This window comes from Aquarana catesbeiana, linkage group LG03 (genome assembly GCF_042186555.1).
Source record: "Aquarana catesbeiana isolate 2022-GZ linkage group LG03, ASM4218655v1, whole genome shotgun sequence".
In the NCBI taxonomy this organism is placed as follows: domain Eukaryota; kingdom Metazoa; phylum Chordata; class Amphibia; order Anura; family Ranidae; genus Aquarana; species Aquarana catesbeiana.
The window spans coordinates 316,884,118-316,908,663 of NC_133326.1; the positions used below are offsets into that span (position 1 = coordinate 316,884,118).

Below are 24,546 nucleotides of genomic sequence, written 5' to 3' on the forward strand. Positions count from 1 at the left end.
GGAATAAGTTTTAACCCAATGGTGTCAAAATAACAGAATCCTGAATGCACAAGAAAAAATAAAATAAAGTGAGTTGTGTAACATATGTAACCTGGACTGTATCTGATAACTGCAGTGGAACTTCTTCATTTGTTGCTGCTGTATTATCCTTCTGCAGTGTGGACAGGGTTAAACTAAATATTAATGAATACAGAAGTGCAGTAGCCACCTTTAAGGAGACCACTTTGCAATGCTCATCTATGAAGTGTCTCCAGTGCAGGGGCAGCAATCTAGGCTGGGTCTGAATAGAGTAAATTGGTTGATGCAGCAGAGCAAGGGGAGAGTGAACTGCAGGCTGCTGGAAAAGGGAGCTCTGTTGTAACTTAAGCCTGGAGAATGCAAGGAGGAAGCCACTCTGGGAACCATGTGCTGCTGAAACCATTTCCTGTGCTAAGCAGCTGAGAGAGAGCACTACAAGGTTCCAGCGAAGGGGAAACAGTGGTGTGTACCCAGTGTGGAGCTATCTGATGCTGTGCTGCTCAAGAGAAGAGTGCTGATCAGAGACGGTTGTCAGCATACTCTGTGCAATGTGAGGGGACCTAGATTATAAAGGTCCGCACTAGGGATCAGAGTTTCACTTGCTGGACACAGCCAGTGACTGTGACGACCAGCAGACCCCTGACCATTAGGAGAGGACCACTGGCTGCTACTGCTGGGCACTAACTTGCAAGGGAGGACCCTTTCCAAAGCTACATGGAAACGCCTGGAGTTCAGAGAGTGCCTACTGTAGTGAGACCACTGACTTTTCTTGTTTCCTGGCATTGTAAAATAGTTCTGCCCCAGTCTGGTTGTCTTAACTCCTCTTTATTTGGGAACAATCCAGTGCCATTTCGGATTACAAAGACTATACTGGACAGCACTCCTACCACTAGTAGAAAAGAGGGACTGTCTCAGCAGAACTGAAAGGGAGAAATCACAGCAATGTCTATCCCTGTCTAACTTGTACCTGACTTTTACTGAATCAGAGCTCGTGTCCAGAGACCAAATAGAGGGTGCCCTTGGTCTGGGAAGAGATCAGAGAGAAGTTAATCTGTTTGCTGTGAATTGTTGTGGTTTCTTCAAGGGCCCCAACATAATTTTTTTTGTCATCATTCACTGGCCAGTATGACAAATCGGGCAGACTGTTATAGCAAGTTAAGACTATCTTTATATATTTCTGCTAGGTAAATACAGTTCAGTTCTGTTAATTACGGTTATTCAGAATACTGCAGGTGTTCAGAGTACAGCAGGGTATACAAGCCAGTCGTCTTTTAGCATGTGTATAACCAGCTTAGCATTACTGTCTTATTGATTGATTATATAAGTACTAAGACAAAATACAAAAAATTACCGCGCTTCACAGACCCAAATGATAAATAAAAAGCTGCAGTCCTTATTTGTGAGGCATACACAAACACAGAAAACAAAAAATATATAACTGAACTGCGCTAATCAGAATTTAAAATGTATTAAATTGAAACATATGTGAATGACATCCCGTATACCAAGAAGGCAAATAACTAAAGTGATATAAAAATTAAATAATCTTAAATAATCCAAAATGTGTGACAAAATAAAGCTAATTGTTCACTGCACCCAAGGTCTTTTTTTTTTTTTGTTCCAGAACAATTGCAGCAGCTCCCCCAATTATCTGTTTAGGTCCTCCTTGGTAATCATCCTTGCCTATCGGACGGAGCCATCCCTGCTTTTCCTCTCCATGGTGAAGTCGGACCAGGACGCTTCTATTGATCGGATATCTTTAGATGTACAAGCTGTTTTGTAGCTTGCCTCTGGTAAGCGCACATTGCTTTTGGTGGTGGATTTGTCACTTGGTTTCATTTGAAGAGCTTTTCCACAATCAATATCGGATATCAATTGGGTTCTTTGGGGCTTTCTTTTATTTATCACCATTAGCTTTATTTTGTCACACATTTTGGATTATTTAAGATTATTTAATTTTTATATCACTTTAGCTATTTGCCTTCTTGGTATACGGGATGTCATTCACATATGTTTCAATGTAATACATTTTAAATTCTGATTAGTGCAGTTCAGTTATATATTTTGTGATTATATAAGTACACTTGCTAATCATTTCTCCTTTTAGGCTATGATTGGCCTAATAATGTCTTTAACTGCTTGCGGTTAAAGACACTGCAGTACATATACCGCGGCAAGGCGGCCGCTTTGTGCCAGATCACGTACCTAGTACGTTATCTGACACGTCCAGGTCTGGGGCGCACCCGCTCCCACTGTGATTGGACACATCGGGAGCTAATCGGCAGGTCTGTAAACAAGGCAGACTGCCGTTCTGCGAGAGGGGAATGTACTGATCTTGTGTTTCTGCTAAGTGTCATTAGTACAGTGAAAGTGCACATTTTTAGCACTGATTACTGTATTAGTGTCACTGGTCCCCAAAAAGTGTTAAAAGTGTCAGATGCCTGATTTGTCCGCTGCAATATCGCAGTCCCGCTATAAGTCACTAATTGCCACCATTACTAGAAAAAAAAAGACAAACATTTTATCTGGGTACAGTGTTGCACAACTGTGCAATTGTCAGTTAAAGTACTGCAGCGCCGTATCGCAAAAAAATGGCCTGGTCATTAAGGGGGGTAAACCTTCCGGAGCTGAACTGGTTAAGTCATCTCAGGGTGTCGGTAAGTAATGGGTTAGCAAGGCGTATATAATCTTCAGGTGTGCAGAGAAATCACAAAACAATTCAGCTACTACTCTGGGGGGCAGTGTTACACATGAGAACAGGAACACTATAAACACATATGCATTATCTCACAAAAGTGAGTACACCCCTCACATTTTTATTTTATCTTTTCATGTGACAACACTGAAGAAATGACACTTTGCTACAATGTAAAGTAGTGAGTGTACAGCTTGAATAACAGTGTACATTTGCTGTCCCCTCAAACTAACGCAACACACAGCCATTAATGTCTAAACCGCTGGCAACAAAAGTGAGTACACCCTTAAGTAAAAATGTCCAAATTGGGCCTAAAGTGTCAATATTTTGTGTGGCCACCATTATTTTCCAGCACTGCCTTAACCCTCTTGGGCATGGCATTCACCAGAGCTTCACAGGTTGCCACCGGAGTCCTCTTCCAGTCCTCCATGATGACATCACGGAGCTGGTGGATGTTAGAGACCAGTTTGAGGATGCCCCACAGATGCTCAATAGGGTTTAGGTCTGGAGACATGCTTGGCCAGTCCTTCACCTTTACCCTCAGCTTCTTTAGCAAGGCAGTGGTTATCTTGGAGGTGTGTTTGAGGTCGTTATGTTGGAATACTACCCTGTGGCCCAGTCCCCGAAGGGAGGGGATCATGCTCTGCTTCAGTATGTCACAGTACATGCTGGCAGTCATGGTTCCCTCAATGAACTGTAGCTCCCCAGCGCCGGCAGCACTCATTCAGCCCCAGGCCATGACACTCCCACCACCATGCTTGACTGTAGGCAAGACACACTTGTCTTTGTGCTCCTCACCTGGTTGCTGCCACACCCACTTTACACCATCTGAACCAAACAAGTTTATCTTGGTTTCATCAGACCACAGGACATGGTTCCAGTAATCCATTTCCTTAGTCTGCTTGTCTTCAGCAAACTGTTTGCTGTCTTTCTTGTGTATCATTTTTAGAAGAGGCTTCCTTCTGAGATGACAGACATGCAGGCCAATTTGATGCAGCGTATGGTCTGAGCACTGACAGGCTCTTCAACCTCTGCAGCAATGCTGGGAGCACTCATACGTCTATTTCTCAAAGACAACCTCTGGACATGACGCTGAGCACGTGCACTCAGCTTCTTTGGTCAACCATGGCGAAGCCTGTTCTGGTTGGAACCTGTCCTGTTAAACTGCTGTATGGTTTTGGCCACCTTGCTGCAGCTCAGTTTCAGGGTCTTGGTGATCTTCTTATAGCCTAGGCCATCTTTAAGTAGAGCAACAATTCTTTTTTTCAGATCCTCAGAGAGTTCTTTGCCATGAGGTGCATTGTTGAGCTTCCAGTGACCAGTATGAGAGAATGAGAGCGATAACACCAAATTTAACACACCTGCTCCCCATTCACACCTGAAACCTTGTAACACTAACGAGTCACACGACACCGGGGAGGGAAAATGGCTAATTGGACAATTTTACTTAGGAGTGTACTCACGTTTGTTGCCACCGGTTTAGACATTAATGGCCGTGTGTTGAGTTATTTTGGGGGGACAGCAAAATTACACCGTTATACAAGCTGTACACCCACTACTTTACATTGTAGCAAAGTGTAATTTCTTCAGTGTTATCACATGAAAAGATATGATAGAATATTTACAAAAATGTAAGGGGTGTACTCACTTTTGTGAGATACTGTATAACCGTGTAATTAGTTGAATTCTTAAAATTCTGCTTTACGCTCGCTGCAGAAGTTGTTGTAACTTGATCAGCCTGAGACTACTTAAGACTATGGAATACTTTTCTCAATGTAGGCTCTGCATCTATGCTTTCCCACAATGATGTTGATCACTGTAAACAACAGCAACTCTTCTAATAGTAACCCGCTAAGCAGCACTAACAAGGCATTTGGATGACTGCTTACTAATAATTTTCGATACACATACTCCATAGCCCAACATTCTATAGATGTATAATAGTGTTAAAGTGGATGTAAACCCCAAAAAGAAAATTTTTGTTTTTGATATCATACTGTAGAGTATAAGATTTCCTATCACTTGAGCCCAGTCTTGCCACACAGAGTTAATCCATTTCTGAGCAATCCTCTTTTATTGTTCAGTGAGATAATTCTTGACAAACTGAGAAAAACTTTGTCAAATACTCCCCTTTGCTGTGAGTGACAGGTGATTTACATCTCGTGCTTCAGCCTAAGACACATGCAGTATTTTTTAATTCCCTCCCCACTCCTTACTTCAGCAAGGATTGGCTGTTCCACACCTCAGCATGATTTGGCATGCTGAAGTCATGTGGTTACTTTCCTGTCTTTTCACTGGATGTTAGAGATCATAGCAGAAGTTCAGTGTTAGAAATACACAGGGGAGTGTAGAGGTGGGCGGGGAGTATACTGACATCACAACTCCACCCACCGAGCTCCAGACAACAGACCCGCCCACAGAATCTGCAGTTTTTTAGCTCTCATAACAGACAGAGGGGAGACATTTGACAGGTAAAGATACATGCAGGAGGCATGTATATCCTTATAGATAACCCCTATGGCAGTAGTTTAGAAAGGATGACATTGGGTTTACATCCACTTTAAGTCCCTTTTTTTGTGATTATACAGTATGTTTGAAGAGCTGAGGGCCTAATCGGTGCAATTATGTGCTGTAACCCAAACCATGAAGATTTCTGTCTTCTTACAACAGCTGAAACAATAGTAACTTCTAGTTGGCTGCAATGCATGAAGTGCGCTTTGAACATTTATGTTGTCGTATAAAATACTTTACTAAAGAAATAGTGAAAAACTTACCACAAGCTTAATAGTGATCTTGGCACTTACAAATCCAAATGTTAGTGTGTAAAGACATGGATGATTGTGTAATAAATCGGTTGTTGATTTTAGATAGATCATTAATCCTAATATGAGCACTAGTCCAATATGGAGGCCAGGAGATAGCACACTAGTTCCCTGTGAGAATAAAAAAAAAAAATGCTTATTGTACTTTCAATATATATATATATATATATATATATATATATATATATATATATATATATATATATATATATATAATATATTTATTATATAATTATACATACATACACACACACACATTTGTTTTTTTTTCTGTATGTATGAAAAAGCAATCCTTTTTTTTTTTGCTTTGAGGGCTGTTTTTACTTTATTATTACATAGGCTTACATGATAAGACCATGAACCAGATTACATTTTACTGTAATATTCAATGAAAATGCCCCCTAAGGCTGGATTCACACCTATGCATTTTTTGTGCTTTTTGCATTTTGCAGATTTGCACTACAGTCCACTTAACATGGTTTCCTATGGAACACGTTCTGTAGTGAAAAACTGCAAAATGCAAAAAGCACTAAAAATGCATAAGTGTGAATCCAGCCTTAGAATATGGTAGTGGTAATACTGAAAGTGATGATGCAGTGTTGATCACCCTCAAAAAGTATTTTAATATAGTTACGCAATTTTTACATTAGATAATGGGCTATCATTACAGATCAACATCTGCCATTCGTATATGCTTCTTATAAAAATACAACCATGTGTACAGTATAACATACTTTATTACAAAAACAATAAAACCTGGAAGTTCACCATTCCAATTAAAACATCTTATTTCACATAAAATGTAATCTGTAATACAGAGTTCACTTTTATCAAAATCTTAAATATCCTGGTCTGGTCTCCTTATCTAGAGATTCCCATGATGGTGATTGCATACCTTGTAGATGAAGGTAGAAGCTCATGTCTATATATGCAGACCACAATGACTTTGAGGGTAAAGTGGACTCAATGTGATGTGCAACGTGATATTGATTATGCTGTCATTTATATTATACATATTGAGTTATAGTGCCATTTTTTAGAATACTAAATCCCAAACAGGTTATCAATATATACTATGTAAATTATGTTAATTGAAAGGATGCATGATGTCTACTTTTTCTATGACCAGGAAGTGCTGGATTTTGACATTGTTTGGTAGTGCACCAGTGTTTGATAATTGTATTCCTCCCCTGACTGCTCTAAAGGGACACAGCAGTGATGCAGTGGCCAGGGAGAGGGGAACCACATAATTCAACAGGGAGACACAGGCATTTGACACACCCTGAAGTGTCAGATGCTGAAATTTCTATTGCTGCCTCTAGCTGTGCAAGAGATCGAAACATAGGTGCTAATAATAAGTAATATAAATGTGTTTCCGAATGCTGTATTTGCTTAAACTACTTGACATAATGAATGTCTGAGTGTAAATTCAGAGTTACATTAAAATTTAGGGTTTGGGTGAGGTAATGGATGACAGATAGCAAAATAAGTGCACATACCTCAATTTCATTTGTTTTTATTGAAAAAACAAAAACCTACGTGAAAATGAACATACTGCATCATTTATTTATATACATTCAAAACTAAACCTTTTGTAAGATAAAATTTAATTAACTAGCCACAAATATTTAATGCAAGAGGTACCGTGAGCGCTAGAGAATATACGGCTGATAACACTGAGAGATGACAAAACTCACTTTAATAAAAATTTAGTGTTCAAACATTAACGGACAGTGTAAATAGGGACATTCATATGAATATTCACTAATGCAAAAGTATATCAAAGTGCTCAAAATAGTGCAACAGTGAAAAAAAAAAAACAGTCCATGTAATAATAAAGAGCTTAAAGTGTAAAGTATATCATAAAAAAGTTCATATAATTAAATGTCCAATATAAATATTGTTTTCACAAGTAAATGTTGTTGGAAGTGCTTCTTAGTGCAAAGATGCGGCCACACATGTATCCACAAGTGCACCAATACCCCCACCACTCTTCATTTACCAGAGCAAAGAATGTCAGTCTGCAACAATTATGCCATCACAAGAGATATCCTTCCTGATTCCCGCAACTCCTCCTTGCCGACCTTCACTTGGCTTGGGTTGAACCTTTTCCACTTATTCTGCAGGAAACCACCCAATGTGCACTCTAGCATTTCCTTCCCAGAATCCTCCTTCTCCAATGCTCAAAACTCCTATTCGGTCCCCCTTGTAAAGGGGAATCTCGCCTTCTACTTGAGGTTGATACAGTTTCACCACAACAAAATGCCTTCCAGGAAGAGCACTGTACAGCTTTCGCTTTGTCCCTGATAATTTCAGCAGAGGCCACTTCCTTGTTGCCAATTCCTGGTGTGTGAATGCCTGCTCCCCCCAACCACACACACTATGGTTCCTCCTGCCAGTTCAAATTCCACTACAAGATTACTATACGTTTTTTTTTTTACTGCTGCACTATTTTGAGCACTTTGATATACTTTTGCATTAGTAAATATTCATATGAATGTAATTATTTACCCTGTCAGTTAGGCTGGGTTCACACTGGGGCGACCTGTCAGGCGACTTAGCCGCCTGACAAGTCGTGCTCCATTCAGTGCAATGGAACCATTCTAATCAGAGCGACTCAAGTCGCTCCAACTTGAAAAAAGGTTCCTGTACCATTTGGGAGCGACTTCAGAGAGGCTTGCATTGACTTCTATTACAGAAGTCATTTTGCAAGCCGCGCTGAAGTCGCGCTGTGCGGGGCAGCTTTAGAGTCGTGGGGCGACTTTGAAGCCGCCCCAGTGTGAACCAGCACTGAAACACAATCAGTCCATGTGTCTTCAAAATGACAGCAGTATAAATGCCCATCAGTGCAGCCTCATCAGCACACATCAGTGAAGAAGAAAATTACTTATTTGCTAAATGCTAAACGGAAACAAAGAAAATGTTTTTTTTTCTTCAAAATTTTCAGTCTTTTTTTGTTTGTTTAGCAAAAAAAAACAGCGGTGATTAAATACCACCAAAAGAAAGCTCTATTGGTCTAAAAAAAAAATGTTAAAGTTTAATCTGAGTACAGTGTTACATGACCGCGCAATTGTCATTCAAAGTGTAACAGCGTGAAACCTGAAAATTAACCTGGTCAGGAAGGGAACGAAAGTGCTCAGTAGGCAAGTGGTTAAAGTAAATAAAAACTTTTTAAAATGTCAAATTCCTGCTTAGGAATATCCAATACATTCAGAAGAAGAAGGATCTGCAGGCATCAGATGGAGCTTACTAGCAACATTTGTGGCTAAAAATAAACATAGTGCAGCCCTCAAACATTCAGTGAGAAAATAGAAAAAACTGCGCATGTGAAATACACTTAAATAACATGTATATATAGCTGCACCACTGACGTGAGATATGATCACATAAATAAAAAATAAAATTGTTGCGCTTGATATATAAATCATAAATAAACACAATTAGTCTATATGTCTTTAAAATGACATCAGTATAATGTCTTCAAATTATGAAATGTGCAAAGATGCTTCCTCATTCAATTCCTCCACGTCGTGGTTACACCACCACCATAAATAAGGATGTACTCTTAACAGAAAGTGTTGACCACCTATTACGGGGGGGGGTCACATAAGGCTTATGTATCTCATGTACTCCATCCACGGAGTACATGAGATACAAGGAGGGATACAAGGCAAGGGGGTGGGGGGACGTTCCATTGTCATATGAAAAATGATAAAATCCTTTAAAGGGTAACTCCACTTTCGTGGGGGAAAAAAATAGCAAAGAAAAAATATAGCGCATATAATTGCGACCACTTGCCCACGTTCCCTTCCTGACCAGGTTAATTTTCAGCTTTCATGCAACACTGTACTCAGATTAAATTTTGACTTTTTTTTTTTTTTTTTAGACCAATAAAGCTTTCTTTTGGTGGTATTTAATCACCGCTGTTTTTTTAATTTTTTGCTAAACAAAAACAAACAAAAAAAAAGTAAAAAAAACAAACATTTTCTTTGTTTCCATTTAGCAAATAAGTAATTTTCTTCTTCACTGATGTGCGCTGATGAGGCTGCACTGATGGGCACTGATGAGGCTACACTGGCTGGCACTAATGAGGCTACATGGATAATGATTATCAGTGTAGATGTCCCCTGTCACAAGAAAGTCAGTTATTGGCTTTCCTCTCCTCAAACACTGACATCGCTGAGAAAGGGAATGCAGATAACCGGCATTTGTTTACATGTGATGAGCGTTTTTTTGACACAGCTGATCACATGGTAAAGGACCTCTGTCATTGGCTCTTTACCTTGATCTGCTATTAGCGGTGTCTGAAGGACACAGCGATCACAGAGTACACCCGATGCGCGCCCCGAGGGCATGCAGGGTTCTGGGTGGACGTTAATAGATGCCCTTCCAGAACTGGACAACCGTGCTGTAGACATTTTTCAGCTATAGCATGGTCGGCAAGTGGTAAATGCAGTCGCTGCACACCTCCTGCTGGAGGGTAATGTAGTGGGCATTTCTGTCTAGGCAAGACTGTAACAGGGCTGGGTTATTACACTTTGTATCTGTTGTGGGGGTGTTTTTATTTATTTGTTTATTTTATTTTTTTTTTTTTTATTGTTTTACACTGGGATGTTTTTATGCTGTAACCAGTGTCTGTTTCCGCTTATGCGGGTTATTCTTTGTTGTATGTCAAAAAACTCAATAAAAAGTAATTTACAAAAAAAAAAAAAAAAATGCAGTCGCTGCATTAAAGTAAAAAAAAAAAAAAAAAAAAAGAAGACTTTTCCATGTCAGCTCCCCCCAGCACCCCCTGAAATACTTACCTTGGTCCAATCTTGATCCAGCACTCTGCCCGTCTGCAGCAGTGCTGCTCTTCTCTCCCCTCTTTTCACAGGAAGCGCAGCAGCAGCATGTGCCATTTGTTCTGTTGCTGTGAATCAAATCGTGTGAACAGAGAGCAGGGCTGAGCCACACTGTGTGCGTCAATAGATGCACACAGCATGGCTCAGGATTGAGTGCGCATGAGTGCCCTTATAGCAAGCGGCTTGCTATGGGGGCACTCAAAGAAGAGGAACAGTCAAGACCACCAGTGAAGGACCCCAGAAGAGAAGTATCGGGGTTGCTCTGTGCAAAACCACTGCAGAGAAGGCAAGTATGACATGTTTGTTTTTTAGGAAAAAAAATGAAACCTTTACAAATCGCTTTATAAAAAGCAGATATTACTGCAAAGCATATTTCCAAATTCACTTACAGCTACAGTAGATCCATTTTTTCCTATGCCACCACTGAGAATGACTCTAAAGTAATTGCTACAGGAATAAATTGATCCAAACACAATACCCATAAGAGGAAGGACTTTCATGGGTAGTCCAGTCACAGGAATCTGTAAATGTAGTATAAAGAAAGTAATGTTAAGAATAAAGAAATGTTTCTGTTGTTTAAAACATATTACATATTTACATTATAACAAACAAGACAACATGAGATCCAGATGCTCCATAATTGCACAGAAAGCTCTGGAACATATACATTCATACATAATTTTGTCCATATCTGAAGGATCTAAACATTAGATGCTCAAGAAAACTAATATTGGACAACTCCACTAACACCACCAAGAATGAACGTATTTCTGTTGCAAGCATAGGTGTATGTGACCAGAAGTAGCTGAGAAGCACTGCAGCTGTATGCATGTAACTGCAGAGCTGAGTAGGTACATGTGAGCAGCCCTGGATGTATTCTGAGCTGCTTACCTGTCCATAACTGCATGAACAGCTTGATTTGTATTGACATGCAGAGAGCCAGGGAATCTGTCATAGGACTGTAAAGGCTGAGTGGCCACAGTTGATTGCATACACCTGTGCAAACTACCGGAGATTTGCATTCATTCTTGACAGTGTACGGCTCATATACAATTCTCATTCAACTGCACAAATTGTTAGCTCTCCTAAGAATTGGTTCTTTCATATTAGAATACAGTGGAACCTCGGATTACGAGCATAATCCGTTCCAGGAGTATGCTCGTAATCCAAAGTACTTACATATCAAAGCGAGTTTTCCCATTGAAGTCAATGGAAAGGAAAATAATTCGTTCCGCATCGATTTCAATGGGATGCAATACCACATGCGGCCAGAAGCGGGGGGGGGGGGGGGGTGTGCTGGAGAGCCTCGGAAACGGCTGAAAAGGCCCGAGCACACTTCAGCTGACCTCAGCAAACCTCGGAAAGACTCCGTTCACAAGCTTTTCCGAGGTTTGCCAAGGTCAACCGAACTGTCCTCGAGCCTTTCCGTGCATTTCCGAACGCCAACGATCGGCGTTCGGCTCCGGCGCCCCCCACCTCAGGCCAAAAGCGGTACTGCACACCGCTTTTGGCCTGAATCTTGCTTGTTTTGTGAGACAACACTCGCAAACCGAGTTAGGATTTTTAGAAATACAGTGCTCACTTTGCGAAACGCTCGTTAACCACGTTACTCGCAAATCGAGGTTCCACTGTGTATGTATGTGTCATATATATATATATATATATATATATATATATATATATATATATATAAAAAAGTGGTACTAAAATGCAAGTAACAACAGGTATATGAAGGATCAGACACCCTTCCAAATCAAGACAATAAACACAAATTACACTGTACTAATTTATGCAAGCCTGCTATTCTACGGATTTCGTCCTTGTCAAAAGATCAGCAGTAAGATATTTGCTTGGAGTGACTGATAACGCAGCTACTGTGGGAACTTTGGAGTCACGTGTACTATATAGGTAAACGCAGTGAACTAGCTATATATACTGCTTGAGTAGTAATATACACTAATTGATGCTTGCATGGTGTGTGAGGATTAGCAACTATTACACATCTGCACATTTTTGGTGATGTTTGGACACATATCATTGCCTTTGCTGTGTATTTTCACTGAAAATTAAGCAGATTCTTTGAAGGACCAGGTGTGAACTTCTTCATGCAGCAACTGGCTTTGAGGGTGTATATAGGAGTGCTTGTGTATGGTGGTTGTGTATTTACATTATTATACATTTTTCTGTGATTCTTTTGACAAGAAGGAAAATCAGTAGCCCATCGGGGTTGCATAAAAAAAAAGTAGTGTGATATGTATTTATTGACAAAACCATATTAGCTGCCTTTTTTGCGTTGTGCGGATTTATTTGCATCAGCCAGTTAGACATAACAGGATGAATGATGAGTTATTAAAATAATTACCTGAAACATTCTTTTCAGATGCAAGAAAACTTCCATTGGCAGCGGAAAGTGAAGAGAGAAAAATTAAACGCCCAGCCAATGCTAATTCTTGAGCAAAATATTTGAAAGTGAGCACGATTAACAGTACCTTAGCATTTACCCACAACTTCTACTGACATACCCTGTTCTACATGAGGGCAGCAATTTTATAAAATAATCACATTTCAAAAGCACTTTTATTTATTTTACATTATTTTGAACCACAATGAGCGCAAGAAACGGAAATACAGAAAAACGGTGTCAGTGATAATAAAATAAGATGTCCATTTTTTGCATATGTTACAACCAACAAAAAGTTTTATTTTGCTTTTCTGGTCGTGTTGGTTAAAGCAGTATTAAACTCTGAAAGAAAGAAAAATTAGCTGGGCCCCCTGCAGGTTAATGGCATGATGTGCTAGTATGCCTTACCTTACCTTTAAAATACAACCCTTCACTGGCTAGGTGTGACCACTGCAAGCAATTCCATCTTCACCCAGTTTTCCTCCCAGGATCACTCTCTCTGGCCACTTGAATGGCCCAGACTGCAAAGACGTCACTCCCACGCATGGGCGCCACAACTGCTCCACGGTGCTCTCTACATTCCGGGCACACTCACTGTGCCTTAAATGCAGAGTGTACTTTGTATTTGCAGTGAAGTAATTGGCTAGAGCTGATCTCCTAAAAAATTTCTGAGATATTCACTGTGCCTACAGGTAAGACTTAACATAAGCTTACCTGGAGGTAAAGTGAAAAAGCAAAGTTTACTACTGATTTAAAGCCCAACTACAGGAATAATAAAGCTCCTCCTAACAGTGGGCAGGACCTGCACTGCAAGAGGTTAACTGGTCAACTGTTTTAAGCCCTTTTTAGTTACCTGATCCTTTGCTCCCCTTCACTCTGGCAATGAACAGTTTCATGACCTACTCACATTAGTACTGATGACATCAGAGGACCTTAGACCTCTGGAGTGCAATGGCTGTGGGGACTGGTCTAGTAGCGTGGAGGAGCTATTTATAAATTATTTTCACGATTCATACAACTTTCACTCAGGATTCACACATTTTTCCAGTTAAGTCAAATTAGAAAAGCAGAATTAGTTCTTACCGGTAACTCTGTTTCCAGTAGCTTTCCAGGGCAGCCCTTGAGAGATGGAGCTCCTCCTCACACACAGGAAACACATTGCCACTCATTTCTTTAAAAGGCAGTCCCTCAGGTCCCTGGTCAGTCATCCAAGAGAGCCGAAGGCCGAAATCTGAAAGACATAAAACACAGCACAACCCCACAAGATTAAACATTAGGGTGGGATCGTGCCCTGGAAGACTACTGGAAACAGAGTTACCGGTAAGAACCAACTATGCTTTTCCCCCAGTCATCTTCCAGGTCAGTCCTTGAGAGGATATCCAAGTACTCACCAGACTAGGGTGGGATAATGGCTTGGAGGACTTTCCCACCAAAAGCCTGGTCCTGACTGGATATCAAATCCTGTCTGTAATGCTGAACAAAGGTATAGAATCTTGACCAAGTTGCTGTCCTGCAAAATTTGCTCTGGAGTGGCTCCCGCATTCTCTGTCCATGAGGCCGCTGAAGCCCTTGTTCAATGAGCCGTTAGAGCTTTTGGCAGTGTTACTTCCATAACTTCGTAGCACTCCAGTATCGATGACTTGATCCATCTAGCTAGCGGTTGTTTACCTTTCTGTTTTCCAGCGTACAGGACGAACAGATCGTCTGATGCTCTGAACTCATTGGTGACTTCAAGGTACTGAAGAAGGCATCTTCTAACATCTAGAAGGCTTAGTTCTTGCCCTTTGTTATTAGCCGGTGAACTACAAAATGAAAGTAGTATTATATCCTGGGATTTACGAAAAGTTGACGTCACTTTCAGTGTAAATCCCAGATCTGTTTGAAGGACGATTCTGTCATTGTGAATCTAGAGAAAAGGCTCTCTGACAGACAGAGCCTGGAGTTGCCCTATCCTACGTGCTGTAGTGATAGCTATGAGGAACACAGTTTTGAGTGTCAGCAGGCAAAGAGATGTTTCTTGTAGAGGCTCAAAGGGACTTTCCAATCCCAGAACGAAGTCGGTATGATGAAGCCCGTCGGTACGTGGCTGTACGGCAACCGGAAGTGACGTTCCAAGTCTTTGGATGAGGAGGTTGGGTGAAATTTAAAGTTTTTTTTCTTATGCTCACCACGACATGATATCTCTGGCATCATACAAGATACCAATGCAAGAGTCATATTGTCTTCTGGTAAGTGCACTACCATTAGGCTGGTGATGTAATGCTATGGTTTTAATAAAATTTTATATATGGTATCACACTATTTGGAGCTTATTTTTTCCACATATTACGGCTATCTTTGGACTCCTATCTGGTGGGATATCATTTTAACCCTGAGGGGTGTTTGCTGTTTTTGCCAAAACACACGAGTGTGAGGCAATAGTAGCTGGTGAACGTACATCAGATTAGGGAAGCGGTGGCACATTTGCTGACATGGTGTTATGACAGTTGGAGCTCAGCAACGAAGTGTCTGATTATTACACTACTCGTGGACTATTAATTTACTCTCTCTACACCCCATCACTGTGGGGTTTTTATACGAATGTTATTACTATCTGTAGTGCTACTATTTACTTTCATCATAAATATAGGTAAACTATTGTTTTCAAAGGGAATTTTGATGATCCCCCTCAGTACCACAGACAAATCCCACGTGGGACATTTTTGTGCTTTGGGTGGTCTGTACTTAACCAGCGCTCTGCAAAAGCGAGAGACCAACAGGTCTTTTTGTAGTGTCCGTTCTAGATACACCGACAGTGCTGCAGTCTGAACCTTAAATGTACTGAGTGCTAGACCTTTATCAGCACCCTGCTGTAGCAACTCAAGAATAGGTGGTGTATCCATCTTTTGTTTGTCATTTTCAGTGCCCCAGCTGTTACATTTTCTCCAGGTCTTTCTGTAGATGGCCCTGGTGTTCGGCTTCCTATCGCTCAGAAGCGTCACAACCACTTTATCTGAGAGTCCTTTCGATCTCCAGATGTCTTCCTCAGTAACCAGGCCGCCCATTTGAAGCTCTCTTGTCTTAGGCCTGTTAGGGGTCCCTGACACATTAGGTCGTCCCTGTGAGGAAGTAGCTACGGCTCTTCTGCTGAGAGACTGAGGAGCTGAGAGAACCAGGCTCCCTTGGGCCAATATCGTGCTATCAGTATCAACTTTGTCTGTTTTGGCAGGAATTCCTTCATTACTCAAGGAATCAGATATACCGGGGGGAAAGCGTAGCACATCTTGAAATCCCAGTGCATCTATCCCCAGAGGCCGGTTTTTAGCGAGTAGAAACGCTTCACCTTGGTGTTTTTCCGGGATGCAAATAGATTAATACTTGGTATTCCCCAGCGGGCTTCCCTGAACACCTCTGGGTGTAATTTCCCTGAACACCTCTGGGTGTAATGCCCATTCCTCTTAGGAGATCTCTTGGCGGCTGAAGAAGTCTGCCACTTGTTTTCCCCCCTTTAGGTGGACCGCTCCAAACGAACGTAGATTCCCCTCTGCCCATCGACAGATCTGGTTGGAGATGTGGCTTAAGGAGGGACTCCTCGTGCTCCCTTGCTTGTTCACATAAGCTACTGCCGTGTGGTTGTCTGACAGGATCAGGGTGTGATGATTTCTTAGCTGGTCTTGGAAGTGTTCTATGGCTTTGGCTATTGCCAAAAGCTCCCGCCAATTCGAAGACGCCTAGGCTTCTTCCAGGGACCATTTCCCCTGAGCAGGCTAACCTGCTAGGGGGGCTCCCCATCCCTAACTGCTCGCGTCCATGGTCAACTTCTGTGAGGTTGGGAAAGACCTCGCCGAACCCTGGTTTAGATTTGTGTGGATCCTCCACAACCAGAGCGACTTCTTCACGGAGTTTGGGAGTATGTATAAGAGTATAGAGAGTATATATAAGAGTGTTCTGTCTAGATCCTCTTGCTGTTTTTTTAGGAGAAAGATTTGTAAGGGCCTTAGATGATATTTGGCCCATTGCACTGCTGGTATCGTCATCAGACCCAGAACCGATATCAGCTCCCTGATGGATATCGGGAGGTTGTTCTGTACAGAACTTGCTCTCTTGGCGAGGCCTTGAATTTTGTCATCCCTCACAGATTCAAAGATTTTTGTGAAGATTGCATCTGACTGTTTTTTAACCAGTCTGTCTATGCAAGCTTGACACAGCGGTTCTGTGTATTCCAAGGGCATCTTGGTAGCACATTTTGCACACCACTTCCTGGGAGTGGGTTTTGGCTCTTTAGAAGGCTTGGCCTGCCAAGACATAAAGCAGAGGGGTCCATGGTGGTGAGAAAGGGTACACCCAGTGACACCTGACTACCACCTGTAGTGCCCCAGCCTGCTAGAGATCACCACCACTAGCTAGCTGTTCCCAAAATTGGACAACAAAAGGTCACCCACTGGTGTCTACCTGTGTCCCGCTGGTGCCTGTGTCCCTGGGAGCCTGGGCAGATGAGACAGCATCATCCTCTTGCGTCCTGGACCTTCCTGTGGTGTTCATGCTGTCCCCTGCAGCCACGTCCACGATAATTGCACCAGCCGGCCATTCAAGCTTCCCGCGCCTTTAAGGGGTAGGACCAGTTTCTCAGCATGCAACGATGACACCACCCCGCTCCAGAAATGACGCACCACATCTTCCGGGTCAAGCCCCCTCGCCGGAGCCACCAAGGGGATGGCAATCCTGGTAAGGGTGCACTCATCCCCGCAGCCCAGAGGCTCACAAAGTGCTCTCCCTGCTGCAGCCATGAGACGCATGTCCCAGCCCAGCCCTTGGAGATGGAGCCTCCAGCGGTCCCTCAGGCAACATGTCTTCTCCGGACGGAGGAAACACTAAGACTGACCAGGGACCTGAGGGACCGCCTTTTAAAGAAATTAGTGGCAATGTGTTTCCTGTGTGTGACGAGGAGCTCCATCTCTCAAGGGCTTACCTAGAAGACTACTGGGGGGGAAAAATCTATTAACTGTTGAGTGAAAGTTGTGTTAAAACATTTATAAACAAACCCCTAAGATTTGCCCCTAATATTTGAACATCCGAGCTGCAGCTGTCCCCCGTCAGCTCTACCTGAGCACCAAACACCACTGATTGCTCAGTTCTCCCTCTCTGCTCTGAGCAGGGAGCCATGACCAGTCAGTCACCGGCTCTCTACTCTGTCCCTCCAGCGCTGGGCTGTGGAAGGGGCGAGAGGGGCTGGCCCAGGCTCTCAGTGTATCTGGGTGGATACCAACCATATGGTCGGGATCTTTACCGCACCCGGACCGACTGAGTGACGCCATCTGACAGCAAGCTAAAGCCTGCAGTTGGTTGAAAACGAGTCACAGGAGTGCAGAACAAGCTGCACTCCTGTGATCCATAGAAGTACAGCCAAACGAGCTTTAGCTATACTTCTCCTTTAAACCAATCATAGGAATAGGACAGCAACATCATGCCTTGGTGTAATGTAATAGAACAATTATTTTTCTTTCTTCTTTTTTTTTTAATAAAGCAACCATGGCAAAAGCAGCAGGATTGACCAGAAAATATACACAATGAGTAGCTCTAACACAGAGATGAAATGTTACCTCAATGTCCCAGAATCTAGTCCCAAAAAATGCAGACAACAAAAATAGAGTAGTAACTGAAAGCTGAAGCTCTGTGACATCAATCCTAGGGAGAAAAGAAGATAGTTGTGTTCTAAAAGTATGACATTCAGTGCAAAACCAGTTTTTTCCATACAGCCAACTCATATGTAACACAGCAATACACACTTGATGATAAAATGAGTAAATAGGCCTGCAGGGCTATATTTGTAAGAAATTATGGCACTATGGGTACACAGCCCTGAAGCACATTGCTAATCAACAGAGTACAAACATGCTTCTAAACACTAGCTGGTTATAGTCCTGATAGAGAAACAATAAAATAATTCCACATAATTTTCTCTATAATGCATAATGCTATAATTCTTTTATTCCTAAAGCCCAACTCTGGGCAAATAGTAATAAAAAGAAAAAAAAAAAAAAAAAAAAAAAAAAAAAGGATCCCTCCCAGTGGGGCTTTGCTTGCACTCGGACACATTTTTTTCCCCCATGCAGCAGGGCTGTGTCCACACTGTATGGGTTAACTGTTCGTTTTGTCAAGGGGTGAACACAGAGAATTTACTCACCCGATCCTTCCATCCTCTGGAAAACAGCATTCACCCACGGCCAGTGGTGGGCTGTTCCTGACGTCTTCACATGCAGAGCCGGTCTATGGGTATGATGTCAGGAACAGTCCACCGCATAAAAACCCTTGGACTACAAGGGGGGGGGGGGAGGGGCGGAGCCGAAGGGACTGGTCTTGCACTGGGGGGATCGGAGGATTAGGTGAGTATATCTCAGCTCTCTGAACCCCTAGACAGAAACAAGCAGTTTAGCTTTAAGCATTACTAATTGTTGTTTGGTTTTATAACCAGTAGCCAGTCAGTGGCAATGGTTTCATGAATTTTGTGGAAATTATGTGCTGTGCTGTTCTGCCTCTATCCTTTCTAATGATATTCATGTAAATAAGGCCTTTGCTCTTAAAGATACAGTAATAATAACTGGTTATATACATGCAATATAAGTAGGTCAGGCACCATATGTAAGTAATTCTTACAAAGTGGATTCATTATATTTTTCTTTTATGTTATCTTTTAAACACAGTAGGTAACCAATTCTTACATTTTTATTGCCACGCAATGGACATTAGGCACTGTACAAGAGGATGAAAATACAAAAACAACTTACACTCCAAATCTCAGAGTACCCGATACATAGGTCTGCCACTGGGCACAAAAAAACATGAACATGCTGATAAAGCAGCAAAAAAACATCCAGCTGGGCATTGTTCCAAGCCGTCCTGCAGCAATTGTTCCCACCGCAACAAACACTGCATAGAAAAAGGAAAAGTTGTTATATCAAGTAACAACCGCAAACACATGACAGACCCAAATATGAAACTTCAAGTGGGAATCTTTGTGATTCATTATATAATGATACAATCAACATACTTTCTGATAAATAGTTGTACAAAACGTCCAGCGCAGCCTACCAACAGCCCAAAACTGTGAATTCTGATCGGATGCCAAGGATTACTGCAATTCTTTTTAAAATGGTATTTAAACAAAAGCGATTATCTAAATATATGTAACTTAAAGCTGAATTCCAAGTATAATTTTTATTGCATAGTTACAATCTCATATCTGAGGGACAACTGCGGAAGTTGACAATCACTGTAGTAGTCGGTGGAAGAAGAGTGATCGCTGCAATCTGTGCCTGCAACTTCCTTTCTGTACACCACTGCGGGTGGCTTGCTTGGCACTACCACTATTAATAGAATGCCTTGTATTCTTTTAACAAATGGATTGGACCAGGTGGAAAGGAGGGGCAGTAACTTCACAATCTCTCTCTCTTCCGATAAGAGAATACCTTGTATTCTTTAAGAAAATACAAGGCATTCTGTGGTGCCAAGCAAGCAACCCTCTGTGGTCAGTATACAGTGGGGCGGGCACAGGAGATTGTGGCAATCACTTTAATATCTATGACTAGTACAGTGGATTGTCAGCTTTCACATCAGTCACTCAGGTATGAAATATGCATAACTACATTGGTTCAAGCTAGAACAATGCAAGTATGCAATTAAGTTCATACCTGGAATTCAGGTTCATATTGCAAAATTCATTCTGCTATGTTAGTGCGTCCATTCAAAAAAAATTTAAAAGTATTAATATATATATATATATATATATATATATAGATAGATAGATAGATAGATAGATAGATAGATAGATAGATAGATAGATAGATAGATAGATAGATAGATAGATAGATAGATAGATAGAGATTATATATATATATATCTCTATAGATAGATATATATCTATATCTATCTATAGAGATATATATCTATAGATAGATACACACAGTAAAACCTTGGTTTGCGAGCATAATTCGTTCCAGAAACATGCTTGTAATCCAAAGCACTTGTATATCAAAGCATTTTTTTTACAGGGTATAAACGAGAACAGGGGCACCTCTAAGTGTAGCAATAAGTTGCTAAATGTTGTACCTTCATTAAATGTAACCATATTGCTACACTTAGAGGCTCCTCTCTTCTTTTTTATACTCCAGTATTGACATGATACTACTCTTATATCAAGACATTGCTTGTATATCAAGGCAAAATTTATTAAAACATTTTGCTTGTCTTGCAAAACGCTCTCAAACCAAGTTACTCTCAAACCAAGGTTTTACTGTATATGATATACACACACACACACAGTTGTGCTCATAAGTTTACATACCCTGGCAGAATTTATGATTTCTTGGCCATTATTCAGAGAATATGAACACAAAAACTTTTCTTTCACGCATGGTTAGTTTAGTATTTCAAATGTGGGTCGTCAGGGTGTCCCTGCTGTGGCCACGTTCTGGGTGGAAATATTTTTAGGGCGTCATCCAACCAGAGGGAATATGAAATCAGGTCCTTTTATAATTGTAACACAAGTTATGTAGTATATCTAGTTACTTGTGACATTTGCTATATTGGTAGGACTACGAGACGTCTGCAAAACTGTTTCTACGAACATGTATACAGTGTAGTCAGAAATAAGGGAAGCAACATAGCCAAGCACTTTAGAGAGTGCCATGATGGTAACATCAAGGCTATGAAAGTGCAAGTTATAGAAAAAGTGTGTGCACCAAAAAGGGATGTTATGTGGAAGGGAGATGTTCTGATACACAGGCTCCAGACTCGCATTCCTTCAGGTCTCAGCTTTGAGTGGGATGTTAGCCACTATTATGATTAGATACTTGCCATTTTGTTGTGGACCCGCTTTGGCTAGAGATGTTATGTTTCTCCCCATTTGTTGGTCCATATGATGTTCTCCCCTCTTCCTTCATCCATTAATGTTTAACCACTTCCAGGCCGCCACACACCGAAATACGTCCTAACTTTGAAGAGTAATATTGTTGTTATGGCAGCAGCTAGCTGCCATAACCCTGGTATCCTCTTCTTCGGTTGGTGGTTTGGTTTCCGATAATGGTGGTCTCTGCGGCGAATTCGCTGCAAGATCACTTATCAGCGGCGGGAGAGGGCCCCCCCTCTCGCCACGCTCCGGAGTCCTCGGCCGCTTACCGGAGCCGTCGGCAGAGGCGGAGATGGCCCCCACTCTTCTCCATACCATTGTAGGGCAGAAGCGATGCCAAAACGTCACTTCCGCCCATAGCTCTTAAAGTGCCATTTTTTTTTATTGCATTTTAGTGTAAATATGAGATCTGAGGTCTTTTTGACCCCAGATCTCATATTTAAGAGGTCCTGTCATGCTTTTTTTCTATTACAAGGGATGTTTACATTCCTTGTAATAGGAATAAAAGTGACAATTTTTTTTTTTTTTTTAAAGGATAGTGTAAAAATAAAAGGTAGCAGAAGCGAACGCATACGTGAGTAGCGCCCGCATATGAAAACGGTGTTCAAACCACACAGGTATGGCCGCAATCGGTAGAGCAAGAGCAATAATTTTAGACCTAGATCTCCTCTGTAACGCAAAACATGCAACCTGTAGAATTTTTTAAACGTCGCCTATGAAGATTTTTAAGGGTAAAAGTTTGTTGCCATTCCACAAGCGGGCACAATTTTGAAGCATGACATGTTGGGTAAATTTACTCAGCGTAACATTATCTTTCACAATATAAAAAAAAAAAAAAAATGGGCTAACTTTACTGTTGTCTTATTTTTTTATTTAAAAAAAAAGTATATTTTCTCCCAAAAAAAAGTTGTAAGACCACTGCGCAAAGACGGTGTGACAAAGTATTGCAACGACCGCCATTTTATTCTCTAGGGTGTTAGAAAAAAAAATGTATAATGTTTGGGGGTTCTAAGCAATTTTCTAGCCAAAAAACGTTTTTTAACTTGTGAACAACAAATCTCAAAAAGAGGCTCCTTAAATGGTTAAAATTGGCAATGATATTTATTTTTATTTTATTTATTTATTTCAGGTACTTATATAGCGCCGTCAATTTACGCAGCGCTTTACATATATATTATACATTCACATCAGTCCCTATACCCTCAAGGAGCTTACAATCTAAGGTCCCTAACTCACATTCATACCTATACTAGGGCCAATTTAGACAGGATCCAATTAACCTACCAGCATGTCTTTGGAGTGTGGGAGGAAACCGGAGTACCCGGAGGAAACCCACGCAGACACAGGGAGAACCTGCAAACTCCAGGCAGGTAGTGTCGTGGTCGGGATTCGAACCAGCTAGGCGAGAGTGCTACCCACTACACCACTGTATACAATTAACTGATAATTATAGCGGGTTGATGGGACTGTGGACATTGTTCGTATTGTAATTAGGGGATGTTTTTTGTGAAGTATTTTTCTATCGCAATAGGTTGGGGTCACCATGTGGTGTGCCAAGAGAAATGTTGCCTTTTAGTCTTATTGGATTTAAACAAAGGAACACAGGAATTTCAACTAGAAATTTCGAGATTTTTTGTTCTTGTGCATCCACAATATCAAACTAATTCAATTATTTTATGTTATTGGATGTGCCTTTTTTTTCCTCTTTTTTTATATATGAATTGCTAGGTTATTTGCATATGGAATGTTATATTTCATTTTTTATCAATATAGGACACTATTTCTCTAGTAATTTATTTATACTTCTCATTCATATATTTGGGTTAGTTTATATTATTCTCAATATTATGCTATTTGTCATTTAAGTTTTTCTCCTTTACACTTTAACATATTTATTTTTTATATTATATATTTGTTTTGTATGAAGTTTACATGCTATGCCATGTTGTCATATGGTAACACAGAGGTATGGTTATGCAGGTGTATTAGGATTGCCTTGTCAGACATTCGGCACAGCTGATTGCATTATCCCGCACCTGTATGGGGGGATGAACCCTTTATATGCTCGGTGGTTCAGTTGTGCCACAGGTTTGAAGAAGCACTGAGGTCAGTGTGAAACGCACAGGTCACCTCCTGGGTTCTGACACTCTGTCTTTGTTGGCTGTCATTTGCTATTTTGGGAATAAAATTGTAGGAACGTTCCTGTGGTGTGCAGCCGTCCGTTTCTTTCTATTGATCATCTGTGGCGAGCCGTGGCTTGCACCCAGCGCATCCGGACTGTAGTGATTGCTCACCTGGAGTGGCGTCTTCCTTGTTTGAATTAAAGGCATGGGTAGTGTTTGGCTGAAGCCATTTATTATCATTCAACTGTGGTTACTCTTTAAATCATAATGGCAACAGAAACTACCCAAATGACCCTGATCAAAAGTTTACATACCCTGGTGATTTTGGCCCGATAACGTGCCCACAAGTTGACACAAATGGGTTTGAATGGCTATTAAAGGTAACCATCCTCACCCGTGATCTGTTTGCTTGTAATTAGTGTGTGTGTATAAAAGGTCGATAAGTTTCTGGACTCCTGACAGACCCTTGCATCTTTCATCCAGTGCTGCACTGACGTTTCTGGATTCATGGGGAAAGCAAAAAGAATTGTCAAAGGATCTGCAGGAAAAGGTAGTTGAACTGTATAAAACAGGAAAGGGATATAAAAAGATATCCAAGGACTTGAGAATGTCAATCAGCAGTGTTCAAACTCTAATCAAGAAGTGGAAAATGAGGGGTTCTGTTGAAACCAAACCACGGTCAGGTAGACCAACTAATGTTTCAGCCACAACTGCCAGGAAAATTGTTCGGGATGCAAAGAAAAACCCACAAATAACTTC

The 24,546-nt window shown here is 41.2% G+C and overlaps 1 protein-coding gene across 1 annotated transcript in view; it reads right to left on the reverse strand.

Annotated features, from left to right (window-relative positions):
• Positions 1–24,546, reverse strand: part of CHPT1 (choline phosphotransferase 1) — a 56,647-nt gene that overhangs the window by 13,013 nt on the left and 19,088 nt on the right. The window contains exons 3-6 of the mRNA XM_073620328.1: positions 19,545–19,686; positions 18,360–18,444; positions 10,769–10,900; positions 5,488–5,646 (exon numbers count right to left, since the gene is read on the reverse strand). Coding sequence (XP_073476429.1) covers positions 5,488–5,646; positions 10,769–10,900; positions 18,360–18,444; positions 19,545–19,686 — 518 coding nt within the window. The remainder of the gene's footprint in view (positions 1–5,487; positions 5,647–10,768; positions 10,901–18,359; positions 18,445–19,544; positions 19,687–24,546) is intronic.